The following is a 16,465-nucleotide window of genomic DNA, read 5'->3' on the forward strand; positions in this document are numbered from 1 at the left end:
TGCTCATGCAACTGATATTTCATATATAAATGCATGGATTGAGTACAAGAAAAATGATTCCGAATTAGGTGCTCCTAAAAATTAGACCCTTGATTTGCTTCACTTTAGGGCAAGTGTGTCCAAAGCACTGACAAAAATAGATACACCAGCTGCCAGGCAGAGGGGGAGTCCCACTAGTGAGAGTCTAAGTACTTCAAAACAAGCCAATGCGGAAGTTCACCCAGAAGCTGAATTTTGTTTGGACAATGTTGGGCATCGTCCAGTGGCCAGTGAAAAAAAATCATTTTACAGGTGCAAGAAACGGGGTCGCAAAGGCAAAACCAAATTTTATTATGTAAAATGTAACATTCACTTATGCCTATAAGGAAGAAAATTGTTTCTTTGATTATCATTCTTCACAAGTGTAAAACCATAGTTTATGTATATAATCATTAAGTAACCTTTGTGAAATTTATGTATGTTGGTGAAATAAAATCAAATAAAATACTTTGACTTTTCGACTAAACTCTGCACCTACTTGAACCCAATGTCCTGATATGGGGCCGCATTGTATCTCCCCTTGGGGGGGCACCTCAGAATATTTTATACATCTGAAAAATCATAATTTAATTTGAAGAACTGGATAGCAAAGCCATGCTTTTTTCCAGGAAAAAATAATTCGTGACTGAAAGGGGTTAAGGAGGGACTCGAGGAGGGACGCAGTCAGGGATAGGGGCCTTCATGTAAGGCACTTAGGAGCAGTTCCAAAACTTCCTAATTTAAGACAAATGCAGCTGTGAACTTTTTCTCTAAATCATTTGCCACTACATTTGATAATATAGGCCTAATTAGTTTAAAAGTACATTAACCAATAAAGAGTGTTGCCAGACTGAATGAATTGACTGTAGCAAAATCTGTCACACACACACACACACACACCATAACTCCATTATAGCAGACACAGGCAAGTAAACAGAACATAAATAATCATTTTGAGGTTTATAATATCTGTTTTCCAACCAACGGTTGAAAAAAATAGTTTTTGAAGTTTTTATGATTTGTCTAAAGTATCTGACATTACTGGTCTCTCAGATCTGATATAAAACTTGAAGATCATTGCTATTTAATGTACAGGAGACTGAAGAACATCATACATCAGCTATAGGAAACATTACACAATGACAGGAAGCCTTTAAAATAATTAAATAAAAAATAATTGAAGCTTAGACTGTGGTCCATATCTCACTATGTTGATTTACATCTTTATATTTAAAACAAGTATGAAAATATGCACAGCAATTCAAAACTGAGCAAATAACTAAATGCTTTTGAAGGCATTTCCTGCACATTTAAAATGGAAAATTCACAATGTCCAAAATCAGTTATGCAGGCGTTTCTTTAATTCTATCCACACACTACTTGTTACCACCTGGGAGTGTCATTTTGCATATAGATTTTGTAAAAAGACTCCATGGTGGAACATAAATAATGGAAGCAGTAAAGGTAACAACTCATGAAACAGTTTAGGTGTTAAGAGATAAATAGTCGCATAAACAATACTAAAAATGTTGCTAAACTTTCAGATGGTTTCCTTCTTCAGAGGTAATTAATATATTCTGCAGAAGAAGCTCTGAATGTGAATATTTTCTGAAAGCTTAGTGACATTTTTAGTCTTGTTTTTGTGCCTAATGAACAGTTAATCCTTAAACTATGTGGTGAGCTGTTACTTTTACATCTTCCAATTACTAAAATTCTGCACAATTTTCATTCAGTTTTTGTGTGAACTAATGGTGATAATTTTCTAACCTCCTTCTTCTTCTTCAACTTCTTCTTCCTCATCCTCTCCAAAATTATAGAATCCAAGTGGAGAGATCTGAGTTCCTGCAGATATACGAGCAATCTGAGCTCGAAGATAATTAATCTCTTTTCCAGGGAATGGTGGATATGTAAACATCTGGAAAATACAATCACCGTGAGACATTACCATTTATTGTGCCCTAAATAAATAAATGAAAATAATATTAATAATAACAGTATAAACAAAAAGTCATAGTGAGAGCTGAGGAGAAACATCATCAATCTGAACATTGAAACAAAAATTGTGTGGACTAAATTAAGTTCTCAGATCATATGCACTCATTATTGTTGGCAATACCTCTGCAGCTTGTAAAGCTTATCAAGAAATGTGAAAGACAAGCTAATTAATGATATTTGTGTATGTGTGTAATTTAAACTTCTCTTTAAGCAAAATTCAGTTGAGAAAACTAATAAATTATGAGATGTGTTCCAGAGGAAAAATGTACAGTACCATTGATATACACTTATAAAAGTAAAAGGAATCTAGCTTTCAGAACTAACCATTTCCTCAATGTGAACAAGACAGGGAAAGTTTAAAGGGGAGGGCATTTCACTCAGACTCCAGGATGACAGGAGACCCACCTGTAGTGAGGAGGAGGGCTACACAATGATGAGAAGTTCAGAGGTGATAAACTATTAAACAATGTGCTAGGTTCAGTCCAGAGGCGGGAGTGAGAAGTAAAGACAGATTGCGGAAGAAAGATGAAAAGTGCAACTAATAATTAGCAAATTTACACACAGAGAGAGAGAGAGAGAGAGAGAGAGAGAGAGAGAGAGAGGGGGGTGAAGGGGGGTGTTGATGGAGACTAAGAGCAGGAGGGAGTTGGGAGCGAAAGAATTCATCTCTGCAGATCAGGAAAACTAGTAGTAATTCTGCAAGGCATTGATTTTACAAGTCCTTGGTAGTTTTCTGGAGATATGTGGCATCAGATGTAATTACATGGCAAATATAGAGAAGGGGTCCAGGGGACTTGTCCAGAAATTTTAAAAATTAGAAGGCTGATTTATGTCTTTAAATGCTATATTTCTGAATGCTATATTTCTGACACCACTCCTGGCCCACCGCCAGCCTACTTGCTGACTGACACACCTTGTAGCACACAGGATCTTGCCACTGCTGCTATGCTTCCCTTTTTGCAGCTCCTGGCTGACAAAGACGCCGTCCTTGCTCCACAGGCATCCTACGTCCCTGATATGGTGCCGCCACTACTAGCGCTCACACTGCTGGTGTGGCAAAACTGTTATACCTGCTCACAGTGACACACATAGGAGCTCCACATGCCCATCCTCTCAACATGCACAACATGCCACACAGCACCAGCTGCACAATGTACACCAGCTGTTTCATGTGTTTCCAGAAGTAGCACCACCACGGCAATATGGGGGCTAGCCAAGCTATCCATGTGTCCCCTCAGGGTAACCCATCCTATGTAATGATTCCCTCATAATATTAAAGAAGGAAACTGCATTCCTGCAGCAAGGCTACAGGTAAACCACCTGCCCTATCCTCATATACAAATCCTGGTGCATTCCAACTGTCTCTATATTTGAGCTATTTATTTCCACAGTACTACGATGAAAAAACCTATATCATAATCAGACAAGCAACAGTTTAACAAATAATAAAAATCTTTGTGAAAAATTTTTACATTGTCTACCACACCTTCTATTTCTCATCATTACCTACAGCATTACTATCCTGATCTATTACCATGGTTCATTTTTCACTCAACTTTCTATTTTCCTCCACAACCACTTTTTATGCCCCCCTCTTCCTTGCTTTATATTATTTCCTTGTTTCTGGTGCCGTTTACTGATACCACACTCTAATTACCTTATTCCTCTTCAAAACTACTTTTTTAATCTCATAATTCCACCAAGATGCCACCCCATATCTCCTCCTACTACCCGTTCTTCCACACTCCTCCTCTGCTGCTCCTGACAGTATGCACTTAAAACTCCTCCATTCCCCTTCCACAGTTTGCTGGTTGCCCAATGGGAGTTTTTTCTCTTTGATATTGTCTGTTCATTTCTGATGATTTCAGCTACCATACTCTTATTCACATTCCTCTGTTTTCTCCTCCCTCATTTCTTTATGTTTATTACTAGATATCTACAGGCAGTACCTAAACCCTCTGATGATACTACCTTGCTACCTGCTAAGTTTATAATCATTTCATGATAGACTAACATATAAACAACAACAAATTTTTTGTGCAATCACTTCTATGCATTATTAGCTTATGGCTTCCTCAAACCATGACTTTCCATTCTTCAGTCTATTCCTTTCACAAAGGTTCAATCATCTTTCACCTTCAGTGCTTCTGCTTCCCCAACCATTTGCTGTAATTGCAGTTTCATATTCATGTCTCTCTATGTCAATATCTGCATTCACTTTGGCAACGTATGTAATGAGAAAAATAGCACATAATGAATTTTCTTTGTTATGTAGTTCACTGGTTCTCACAGAGCACACTTTTAACTTAGTCCATCAAACAATAGAAACGATAACTGTAATACTCTTTGTGACCTATCATGAAGATAAAGATGTAAAAGAGGTTAGACTCACAAAGAGATTTAATGTCACTGCATGGATAAAAAATCTACTCACCAAGTGGTGGCAGAAGAACACACACACTAAAAGGTTTAACTTACACGAGCTTTCGGAGCCAGTGGCTCATTCTTCCAGCAGAAGAGTTGAAGGGAAAGGAAGAAGGAGCCGCTGGCTCCAAGATCTTGCGTAAGTTAAATCTTTTTGTGTATGTGTTCTTCTACTGCTGCTTTGACAGTACATTTTTTTATCTATCAAGTACATTATATTGTCAAAAACTGACTTTTTCTGTTTAACAAAGGAATTTATTTCACAGTAGGAGTAGAAAAAATGATTTTGTGAGAATATGGGCTTGATACAGAAATGAGAGAGGAGAAAGTCTAATTGAGTGCTTAATAAAATTTCAGCTAGCAATAGTGAATACTCTGTTCAAGAATCACAAGAGGAGGAGGTGGAAGATATAGGAAGATTTCTGTTAGATTATATTATGGTCAGGCAGAGATTTTGAAATCAGATATTGGATTGTAAATCATACCCAGGAGCAGATACAGACTCAGATCACAATTCAGTAGTGATGAAAAGTATGCTGAAGTTTAATGGACTAGTCAGGAAGAATATCTCCAAAAAGGCAATCACAGAAGTTGGAAAGAAAAACTTCGGTAACTGCAAGGAAACTGTGGGTAACAGAAGAAATACTTTAGTCAATCAATGAAAGAAGGAAATAAAAATTGTTCAGGGAAATTCAGGAATACAGGAACATAAGTAACTAGGAATAAAACAAATACAAAGTGCAGGGAAACTAAGGTGAAACAGGTGCATGAAAAATGTGAAGAAATCAAAAATGAAATGATTGTTGGAAGGATTAACTCACCATATAGGGAAGTCAAAATAACCTTCATTGAAATTAAAAGCAAGAGTGATAACGTTAAGAGTGCTATGAAAGTTCAACTGTGAAATGCAGAGAGAGAGGATAGGTGGAATGAGTACATTGAGGGGAAACACATATGATGGGATAGAAGAAGAAACAGAAGCAGATACAGAAGAGACAGGGGATCCAGTATCAGAATCAGAATTTATAACAGCTTTGGAAGACTTAAGATCAAATAAGGCAGAAGGGATAGACGATCTCCCATCAAAATTTGTAAAACCATTGGGGGAAGTGGCAACAGAATGATTATTCATGTTGTTGGGTAGATTGTATGAGCCTTGCAATATACCATTACATTCTCAGAAAAATATCATCCACACATTTCTGAAGACTGCAAGAGCTGACAAGTGTGAAAATCAGCTTAACAGCTCACCCATCCAAGTTTCTGACAAGAACAATACACAGAAGAATGGAAAAGAAAATTCAGGATTTGTTAGATGATGATCAGTTTGGCTTTAGGAAAGGTAAAGGCACCAGAGAGAAGGGCAGTTACAAGTTTCCCAAAGTGAAAGTCCCTGATATTTCCCTGATTTCCAGACAAGTTTTAGCATTTTTCCCTGACAAATTTTGAGATCTCAAGGGTAAGAAAGACATAAGTTGACAAAAAATGTAAGTACTTCTGTATTTCTAAACATGTCAGCAAAAGTCTTAAGTACTAACATCAACATCATTTGTAAAGAACTGTTTTTAGATGAAGAAAGCAAGCCAAATGGTATATGTGTTGCAGTAAGACAACTGATGTTATTTCAATAAAATGAAACACATTTGGTGACAAAAAGACACGTTTTGTTGGAGTCAGTTATTACCCACTGTGTTATGTCTATTATTCTACAGGTATTGTGTGGTTTTTCTTTTAAGAAATACATGAGTAGATAGCATATAAACTTCCAGTGACTGCCACAATTTTCTTCTTCCATGGATAAACCACACGAATCCTGCAAATTATGCCACACACAAGCAGACCTGGTCTGCAGGCACATTGGTGAGACTAGATCTGATGGGCAGGGCCTGCACATTACTAGGAATTGACGGGCTTCAAATCGGCAGGCCCAACCTATTAGAGATATCCACAGAAATGGCCTGCAGTTTAGGCACATCATGGAAGTCCACGCATGTGACCAGCTGTTCACAAGTCACACACAGCATATTGCTGAAGTGACACTGTGGTGATCAATCTGTGCAACAGATAACTTGTTCAAATACTCTGAGAATCAATGATAACGAAGATTTGTACCAACTCTCCATAAAGATGATTGGTGAGATGCAGACAGGCACATAGACAAGACAACCACACTGTCAAAATTAAATTTTTGGCCTAAGACTTTGTCAGAAGACGAGAGCACACTCACACATTCACACAATCACTCAGACACAACTCATGCATACATGACCGCCATCTGCGGGTGCTGCATCAACAGTCTCTTAGAATCAGATCCAAACAAACCACTCCTCATGTCTCCCAGTCTCTTGTCAGCAGCTGCTAGGCTAGTGGCAAGAAGTGGTGGCAGCACTGAGTGCAAGCTGAGGGGACTAGTATAATGGGGAGAAACAGTAAGAATGAGGGAATAGGGAAGTGACACATGTAGTCAGCTGCACCCAGCTAGAAATGATGCATGGCATCTCAGTAAACAAACTATTAGATGTACTGAGACAGAAATGATTTTTCCAGCATTTTTTCAAATTTCCCTGACATTTCCCTGACATGTTAAGAAACTCCATGATATTCCAGAACTTTGGGCCAATTCTGGAGAGACAGTCTTGATGTTGTGAATGATAATGGAGACAAGACTTTGTTGACCTGAAAAAAACATTCAACAATGTCAAATGGCACAAAATGTTTAAAATTCTGAGGAAAATAGTGGTAAGTTATAGGCTGAGACAGGTAATATACAACACGTACAAGAGCCAAGAGGAAATAATAAGAGTAAGACAGGGATGTAGTCTTTTACCCATATTGTTTCAACTATACATTGAAGAAGCAATGATGGAAATAAAAGAAGTGTTCAAGAGTGAGATTAAAATTCAAGGTGAAATGACATCAACGATCTGATGAATGGAATCAATAGTCTAATGAGTACAGAATGTGCATTGAGAATAAATTGACGAAAGACAAAAGTATTGAGAAGTAGCAAGAAAGAGAACAGCGAGGAACTTAGCATCAATATTTATGGTCACAAAGTAGATGAAGTTAAGGAACTGTAGTATCTAGGCAGCAAAATAAACAATGATGGATGGCCAAGAGAAATCTACTATTATAGAACACATCTTAATTTTAGGAATAAATTTCTGAGAAGATACATCTGGAAAATCAGTGTATGGTAATGAAACATGGGCTGTGGGAAAACACAGAAAGGAAGAGAATCAAAGCATTTGAGATGTAGTGCCACAGGTGAATGTTGAAAATTATGTGCTCCATGGTACTAGAGGGAGCTGTAAAGCATTAAAACTATAGAGGAAGACAGGAAATGGAATGCATCCAGCAAATAATTGAAGATGTGCTATTCTGAGATGAAGAGGTTGGCACAGGAGAGAAATTTATGGTGAGAAAAACCAGTCTGAAGACTGTCTATTTGTGAACTCTTTTAAAATATTTAATTTTATGATTTCAGACTCTCAAATATTTTTCGCATTAATAATGCCCACCAAAACTACCACATCTTACCTCTGTATCGAGATTTCCTGTGAAATATCTTCTAATTTGACGAGCAGTAGTAATTTGTTGGGGTGTAACATTGGGTAATTCTATCCATTCTTCCCCAGGTCTATTACAAACAAAGTAGACCTGTAAAATGGACAATATATATTAGCAACATCATTAGATTAAATTGAAAGTAAAAAACAGTTATATGTATTGAAAATAAATGTTGATATTGATGGACATGATTTCTTCTTTTTTTTTTTTTATGGCCTCTTTTTTTCTGAAGTTGTGGTTACACAACTCATAGAGGACTTGCTGTAGTCCATAATAACTATATGTAGGGGGTCTTTGAATTTTGCCACGCTACACTCGTTCCCTCAGATATAAATTATACCGTCACAGCTGTATGAGCGCTCGACGGTAGAGAAAATATATAAGAAAATGAAGGTACTAAAATTATAACTCTATTTGTTTTCTATCTGTCTTTTGTCTCTCGAGAGTGGAAGCTTAACTTACGTATTAGCTAGTCTTGGTCTGATTAAGACGAAAACAATTTATTCATGTGCAGACGTATTGTGGAAATTTGTATGAAATTCAGAGGTTGGAAGCAGCTACATAAAATAGATTGCATTTAATATCAAGATGATTTTGATTTGTATAAATTAGTCCATGAACCATGGACCTTGCCGTTGGTGGGGAGGCTTGCGTGCCTCAGCGATATAGATGGCCGTACCGTAGGTGCAACCACAACGGAGGGGTATCTGTTGAGAGGCCAGACAAACATGTGGTTCCTGAAGAGGGGCAGCAGCCTTTTCAGTAGTTGCAGGGGCAACAGTCTGGATGATTGATTGATCTGGCCTTGCAACATTAACCAAAACGGCCTTGCTGTGCTGGTACTGCGAACGGCTGAAAGCAAGGGGAAACTACAGCCGTAATTTTTCCCGAGGACATGCAGCTTTATTGTATGATTAAATGATGATGGCGTCCTCTTGGGTAAAATATTCTGGAGGTAAAATAGTCCCCCATGCGGATCTCCGAGGGGGGGGGGACTACTCAGGAGGACGTCGTTATCAGGAGAAAGAAAACTGGCATTCTACGGATAGGAGCGTGGAATGTGAGATCCCTTAATCGGGCAGGTAGGTTAGAAAATTTAAAAAGGGAAATGGATAGGTTAAAGTTAGATATAGTGGGAATTAGTGAAGTTCGGTGGCAGGAGGAACAAGACTTTTGGTCAGGTGACTATAGGGTTATAAACACAAAATCAAATAGGGGTAATGCAGGAGTAGGTTTAATAATGAATAAAAAAATAGGAGTGCGGGTAAGCTACTACAAACAGCATAGTGAACAGATTATTGTAGCCAAGATAGACACAAAGCCCATGCCTACTATAGTAGTACAAGTTTATATGCCAACTAGCTCTGCAAATGATGAAGAAATTGATGTAATGTATGATGAGATAAAAGAAATTGTTCAAGTAGTGAAGGGAGATGAAAATTTAATAGTCGTGGGTGACTGGAATTCATCAGTAGGAAAAGGGAGAGAAGGAAACATAGTAGGTGATTATGGATTGGGGCTAAGAAATGAAAGAGGAAGCCGTCTGGTAGAATTTTGCACAGAGCATAACTTAATCATAGCTAACACTTGGTTCAAGAATCATAAAAGAAGGTTGTATACACGGAAGAATACTGGAGATACTAAAAGGCATCAGATAGATTATATAATGGTAAGACAGAGATTTAGGAATCAGGTTTTAAATTGTAGGACATTTCCAGGGACAGTTGTGGACTCTGACCACAATCTGTTGGTTACGACCTGTAGGTTAAAACTGAAGAAACTGCAAAAAGGTGGGAAATTAAGGGCATGGGATCTGGATAAGCTGAAAGAACCAGAGGTTGTACAGAGTTTCAAGGAGAGCATAAGGGAACAACTGACAGGAATGGGGGAAAGAAACACAGTAGAAGAAGAATGAGTAGCTCTGAGGGATGAAGTAGTGAAGGCAGCAGAGGATAAAGTAGGTAAAAAGACGAGGGCTGCTAGAAATCCTTGGGTAAAAGAAGAAATATTGAATTTAATAGATGAAAGGAGAAAATATAAAAATACAGTAAATGAAGCAGACAAAAAGGAATACAAACGTCTCAAAAGTGAGATTGACAGGAAGTGCAAAATAGCTAAGCACGGATGGCTAGAGGAAAAATGTAGGGACGTAGAAGCTTATCTCAGTAGGGGTAAGATAGATACTGCCTACACGAAAATTACAGAGACCTTTGGAGATAAGAGAACCACGTGTATGGATATCAAGAGCTCAGATGGAAACCCAATACTAAGCAAAGGAGGGAAGGCAGAAAGGTGGAAGGAGTATATAGAAGGTTTATACAAGGGCGATGCACTTGAGGACAATATTATGGAAATGGAAGAGGATGTAGATGAAGACAAAATGGGAGATACGATACTGTGTGAAGAGTTTGACAGAGCACTGAAAGACCTGAGTCGAAACAAGGCCCCCGGAGTAGACAACATTCCATTAGAACTACTGACGGCCTTGGGAGAGCCAGTCCTGACAAAACTCTACCATCTGGTGAGCAAGATGTATGTGACAGGCGAAATACCCACAGACTTCAAGAAGAATATAACAATTCCAATCCCAAAGAAAGCAGGTGCTGATAGATGTGAAAATTACCAAACTATCAGTTTAATAAGTCACAGCTGCAAAATACTAACGCTAATTCTTTACAGATGAATGGAAAAACTGGTAGAAGCCAACCTCGGGGAGGATCAGTTTGGATTCCGTTGAAATGTTGGAACACGTGAGGCAATACTAACCTTACGACTTATCTTAGAAGAAAGATTAAGAAAAGGCAAACCTACGTTTCTAGCATTTGTAGACTTAGAGAAAGCTTTTGACAGTTGACTGGAATACTCTCTTTCAAATTCTAAAGGTGGCAGGGGTAAAATACAGGGAGCGAAAGGCTATTTACAATTTGTACAGAAACCAGATGGCAGTCATAAGAGTCCAGGGGCATGAAAGGGAAGCAGTGGTTGGGAAAGGTGTGAGACAGGGTTGTAGCCTCTCCCTGACATTATTCAATCTGTATATTGAGCAAGCAGTAAAGGAAACAAAAGAAAAATTTGGAGTAGGTATTAAAATTCATGGAGAAGAAGTTCACTGATGACACTGATGACATTGTAATTCTGTCAGAGACGGCAAAGGACTTGGAAAAGCAGTTGAACAGAATGGACAGTGTCTTGAAAGGAGGATATAAGATGAACATCAACAAAAGCAAAACGAGGATAATGGAATGCAGTCAAATTAAATTGGGTGATGCTAAGGGAATTAGATTAGGAAATGAGACACTTAAAGTAGTAAAGGAGTTTTGCTATTTAGGAAGTAAAATAAGTGATGATGGTCGAAGTAGAGAGGATATAAAATGTAGACTGGCAATGGCAAGGAAAGCGTTTCTGAAGAAGAGCAATTTGTTAACATCGAATATAGATTTATGTATCAGGAAGTCATTCCTGAAAGTATTTGTTTGGAGTGTAGCCATGTATGGAAGTGAAACATGGACGATAACTAGTCTGGACAAGAAGAGAATAGAAGCTTTCGAAATGTGGTGCTACAGAAGAATGCTGAAGATAAGGTGGATAGATCACGTAACTAATGAGGAGGTATTGAATAGGATTGGGAAGAAGAGAAGTTTGTGGCACAACTTGACCAGAAGAAGGGATCGGTTGGTAAGACATGTTTTGAGGCATCAAGGGATCACAAATTTAGCATTGGAGGGCAGCGTGGAGGGTAAAAATCGTAGAGGGAGACCAAGAGATGAATACTCTAAGCAAATTCAGAAGGATGTAGGTTGCAGTAGGTACTGGGAGATGAAGAATCTTGCGCAGGATAGAGTAGCATGGAGAGCTGCATCAAACCAGTCTCAGGACTGAAGACAACAACAACAACAAATTAGTGATTCCTGGACGATTGCAAGATTTCAGAGCAGCTACTACTTTTCACGCAGAAATGAAGTAGGAGATTTTTGAAGACCTGGACGCTGCACAGAAGAAGACATGTTAATATGGTAAAGGATGAACTCTTATCTACGCCATTTCCCCCTGTTAATCACATTTTGTTATTCTATGATCTTTTTCAAATAATTTTTGCAGTGGAAATTGGTTTGACTTATGCTCAGAAACACCACAAAGTCCAATAACTTTTCTGCAATACGAAGTCTGATTTGCATTTCATTCTTTCCCTTTTTCACGGTTATTACCACTAAATAAATATAAGAATACATTGCAAACCTGGCTAAAAAACAATGAATTCTATACAACTGAAGAATTCTTAGAAACTATTCATCAAAATATATGTTTTACCTAAGTTATGAAGAAAATGTTTTGATATTATATAAGCTAGTTATTTACTGTGATTATTTTCTTATGTGTGTATTTAATTATTTTATAAAACATTGTTTTACATAATGCTGAAGAAAAGGTTTTTAGTTCTTTTTCTCCCCTTTCTGTAACTATTTGAATATCATACTGAAACTAAAACCCTCTGTAAACTTTGATGAAGCCAATTGTATGAAAAATACTGAAAGGCTAATAAAAATATTCTATTCTATTCTAAAATACTGTCTTTTGTGACTGTAGTGAAAATCTTATTAAGTCTTATTAAGACTTTCACTACAGTCAGAAACAACAGTATTAACCTACATAACTTGAATACTAATGCAATGCCTGTCCGGTGTTCAACCTCAAAATCTTAAAATATTTTTTTTGTTCTAGGTGTGAAAAAAAATGTAAATAGGGATGATATTAACAGGTAAAAGATGTAAACTTAAGGAAATATGATTCAGAGTGATGACTCAAGAAAAAGAGTCATATAAAATAGTTAAGACTCTGGAAAGTGTAAAGACAAAATGAAATTCCAATTATCAATGTGTTTATATCTTCATAGTCATAATCATCACCATCATCATCAGTCTTCTGCCCTAGGGCAGATCTCCACATGTAGCTCTCCATACACTCTTGTCATTTTCTGTCCTTTTCATTTTCTCAGAACTGTTTCCTATCCTTATACTATACACCATCTGGTATCTTCTTTGTCTTCTTCTTCTGCCATTTACTGTTCCCTCCAGAACATCTGTCAGTAAACAATCACTTCTCAAGCAATGTCCAAGACACCTTTGTTTCCTCTTCCTCATTACCTTTAGAATTTCTTTCTCTATACCCATTCTTTTCAGCACCTCCTCAATTCTCACTTTGTCTACCCACTTCATCCGTTCCAACCTCTTCCAAAACCACATCTCAAATGCTTCTTTTCTTTCTCCTCCCTCTTTCGTCAGTGTCCATATCTCAGGTCCGTATAATGCGATGTTCCATATAAAGTATTTCACCCATTTATTCCTCAGGTCCCTGTCCATGTGCTCACATAGAGACCTCTTCTTATTATTAAATGCCTTCTTGGCAATTGTGTTTATATAGTATGCTGAAAGAGACAGCAACTATCCTCGGATCACTTACTAAAGTTACAAAGAGACTGAGGAACACAATCTGCACATAAGCAGCCTGAAGAGAGAGAGATGGGAAAAAAGACACCTGAAGCATCCAGACGGGAAGGAGGAAACAAATTGAAACTTCATGATTTGTGAGGGTAAGTGATGTTATGTTACTGATTACAAAATCAGTTTTAATTTACAAAATATGGCCAGCTGACACAAAACTGTTGTAACTTGTCCTTGATATCCTGGACACTGGTACTGGTTCAGAACTGATATCTGAGCTGGTCCCACATATATTCTAGTGCGGTCTTATTCAGGGATATAGCTTGTTGTGGGAGTACCTCAACATCAGGCAACTAGGTGCAGAAACATGTACTGTGTGTGGATGGGCACTGTTCCACTGAAAAAGGCACCATGAAACTGTCACATGAGAGCAACACGTGAGGATACATGACACTCCACTGTGCCATCAGAGTTCCCTTCATCACAACCAGCTGTGACCAGAAGTCATACGCAATAGCTCCCCACATCTTGACACCAAGATTTACACTGGTGTGCTCATCCAAATCATTGGAAGAATGAGGCCCACTGCATGGTCACCACTGTACGTGCCGATGGTCACTAGGTTAGAGCAGAACCGTGATTGATCACTGAACATGCTTCCCATTGTGGCTCCATCCACATGCAGCTATTCATGTCGTGCTGTTAATGGCAGCCTATACACAGCACAGTAATTCCCTCATTAGACTGCCACTAGTCACAAACCAGCGGTTCAGAATGACACAGAATGTTGCACGGACTTCATTACTCATTCTCAGATGGCAGATGCCAACATGAAGGGCTTATGACATGCATGGTGCACAATATGCATTCCTCTAGTGTGTAGGTCAGACACGGTTGACCAGGACCTTAATGACAAATATGCCTACCCTAATGTTCCCACACATTCCAACATCAGACCACTGTCACAGCCAACAGATTGGATATTGCACAATTTGATCAGCTGACCAAATGGAGATCCAAAATAAGACCTCTTTCGAACTCTGTAGGGTGCTGATAATCCTGCCTCTAATGAGGCACTGTGTCCTTTATGGTGATCGTTCAACATCCAGTGCTGTTCACATTCCTTATATCCTCTACCAGGGTTGGTAACAAATGTAAGCATGAGGAACACTAATACTACTGTTCTACTTGTCACAGAGAATTGCAGCTCAAATAATTTACAGACCTGCCAATGTTGTATATGCGTTCAAAGTTACACTGACATCCAACCATATCCTCTGGGTGCTTAACTTTTTTTGTCAGGCGGTGGTTATAGTTGAACTTTTGCTACTTGAGAAGGATCCTACAGAAATCAAGTGATTACAGGATAATGCAACTTTGTGGAAACATTTGTAAGGATGTGCAGAAAACAGAAGAATAAACCACTGAAAGAAACACATTTTAATTTCGGCAAGTGAGGATAACATTTGTTATTTGTGTGCTGTGTTTACATTCTAGGTTACAAATGTTGCTCATTGTGATGAGCATCTGCATCCAAAACAGTCTGTATGTTTGTATGGATATCATTTCACAATTGTTCATACCACTTTTGAATGTTACTGCGAGACAGCTCACATACTGCTAAATTGCAAGTTAATTTGAATATCTGACTCATGTTCTTCAACCCCAGTGTGGAAAGAGGACCTCTTCATGTTCCTTTAATTCATCAATATCTGTGAAGAACAACAGAATTATTTTGATAAAACAACCTTACGAGTAAAGCCCTGCTCATCTTATCCAGACCCTAATTGATTGTCGGCAACTGCAATGCAAACTGATGCTTTTGTTTCGACGTTACAGTGCTGTACCAGTACCTGTGCCTAATGCAAGTCCTAACACTAACACTACTAACAATGGAAATCCTGTACCACATGGATTGAACATCATTCCTATAAAGCTGAGAACCCATACAGTAAACAGTTTTCCATCTGCACAGGTTCAAATAGTGGAAATTTAATTATAGCTATCCAGTACAACACATCACATCATATATCTAAATACAAGGCAATAATGCCAATACATATTCTTAAATAACAATTGCATATGTGTGCTTGCGACATCAACACACTGTTTAATTATATAAACTTTGACACTGGAACAAATTATCATAAAATTAAGTAATATACCATGTTTGTAATCATGGATGTCATAAGGGCATGAATCACATCATATGGAAAGAGAGAGACAAACAATTAGTTGTTGTGGTGAACAGTGTGACCAACAGCAAACAATGTGGAAAGAATCCTAAAAACTGTGCACTTTCTCAAAGAAGGAGTTACATATATCGAGGTCTTATTAACTTACAAATGAAGCCTGTTCTTCTCAAATCGTCTGGATTTTAAGACAAAACACATGAACAAGCATGGCAGCATTTTATGAAAATGCTTAATTGGAAACAAGTTTATGACTGTGAGGAAAAAACATTAATCACATTAGACCAAAGTCTATAAAAAAACTATGGTTTACTCAAAGAATAAAGATGTGTGGTGTGTGTGGGGGGAGAGGAAGGAGGGACTGAACTGACATGGTACCTCATTACAAGAAGTACTGGAGAGTATCAAAGACAGCACTGTAGACATTGAAACAAATGCATTATGAGAAAAGAATAGTCACATCAGGCAACAACATAAATACAAAATGGGTTGCAGTTACAGAAGAATTTGGTGAAAGTAGAGATGACAAAGAGCAGTGAGCTTTAAGAATAACTGGTACTCTGGCAACAAATGTTGACAATCCCTTCCACATCTAAATCCATAGTCTGCAAACCCCTGTGAAGTGCTCGGCAGAGGGTACTTTCCATTGTACCATTTATTAGGGCTTCTTCTGTTCTACTCACTTATGGAGTGAGGGAAGAGTTTTTAAATGCCTCTGTGCAAGCATAAATTATTCTACTTCCATCCTTGCTATCTATACAGGAGTGAGATGTAAGGTGCTGTAGCATAATCATTTATCTGCCACTTAATGCTTGTTCTTGAAACTTT

General features: G+C 38.0%; 1 protein-coding gene across 2 annotated transcripts in view; it reads right to left on the reverse strand.

Moving 5' to 3' along the window:
- LOC126267338 (radial spoke head protein 6 homolog A) overlaps positions 1-16,465 on the reverse strand; it is a 355,206-nt gene that overhangs the window by 131,693 nt on the left and 207,048 nt on the right. For both annotated transcript variants that reach the window (XM_049972452.1, XM_049972451.1), the window contains exons 6-7: positions 7,978-8,097; positions 1,786-1,933 (exon numbers count right to left, since the gene is read on the reverse strand). In XM_049972452.1, the coding sequence (XP_049828409.1) occupies positions 1,786-1,933; positions 7,978-8,097 (268 nt within the window). The remainder of the gene's footprint in view (positions 1-1,785; positions 1,934-7,977; positions 8,098-16,465) is intronic.

Source organism: Schistocerca gregaria, chromosome 4 (assembly GCF_023897955.1).
Source record: "Schistocerca gregaria isolate iqSchGreg1 chromosome 4, iqSchGreg1.2, whole genome shotgun sequence".
Classification (NCBI taxonomy): domain Eukaryota; kingdom Metazoa; phylum Arthropoda; class Insecta; order Orthoptera; family Acrididae; genus Schistocerca; species Schistocerca gregaria.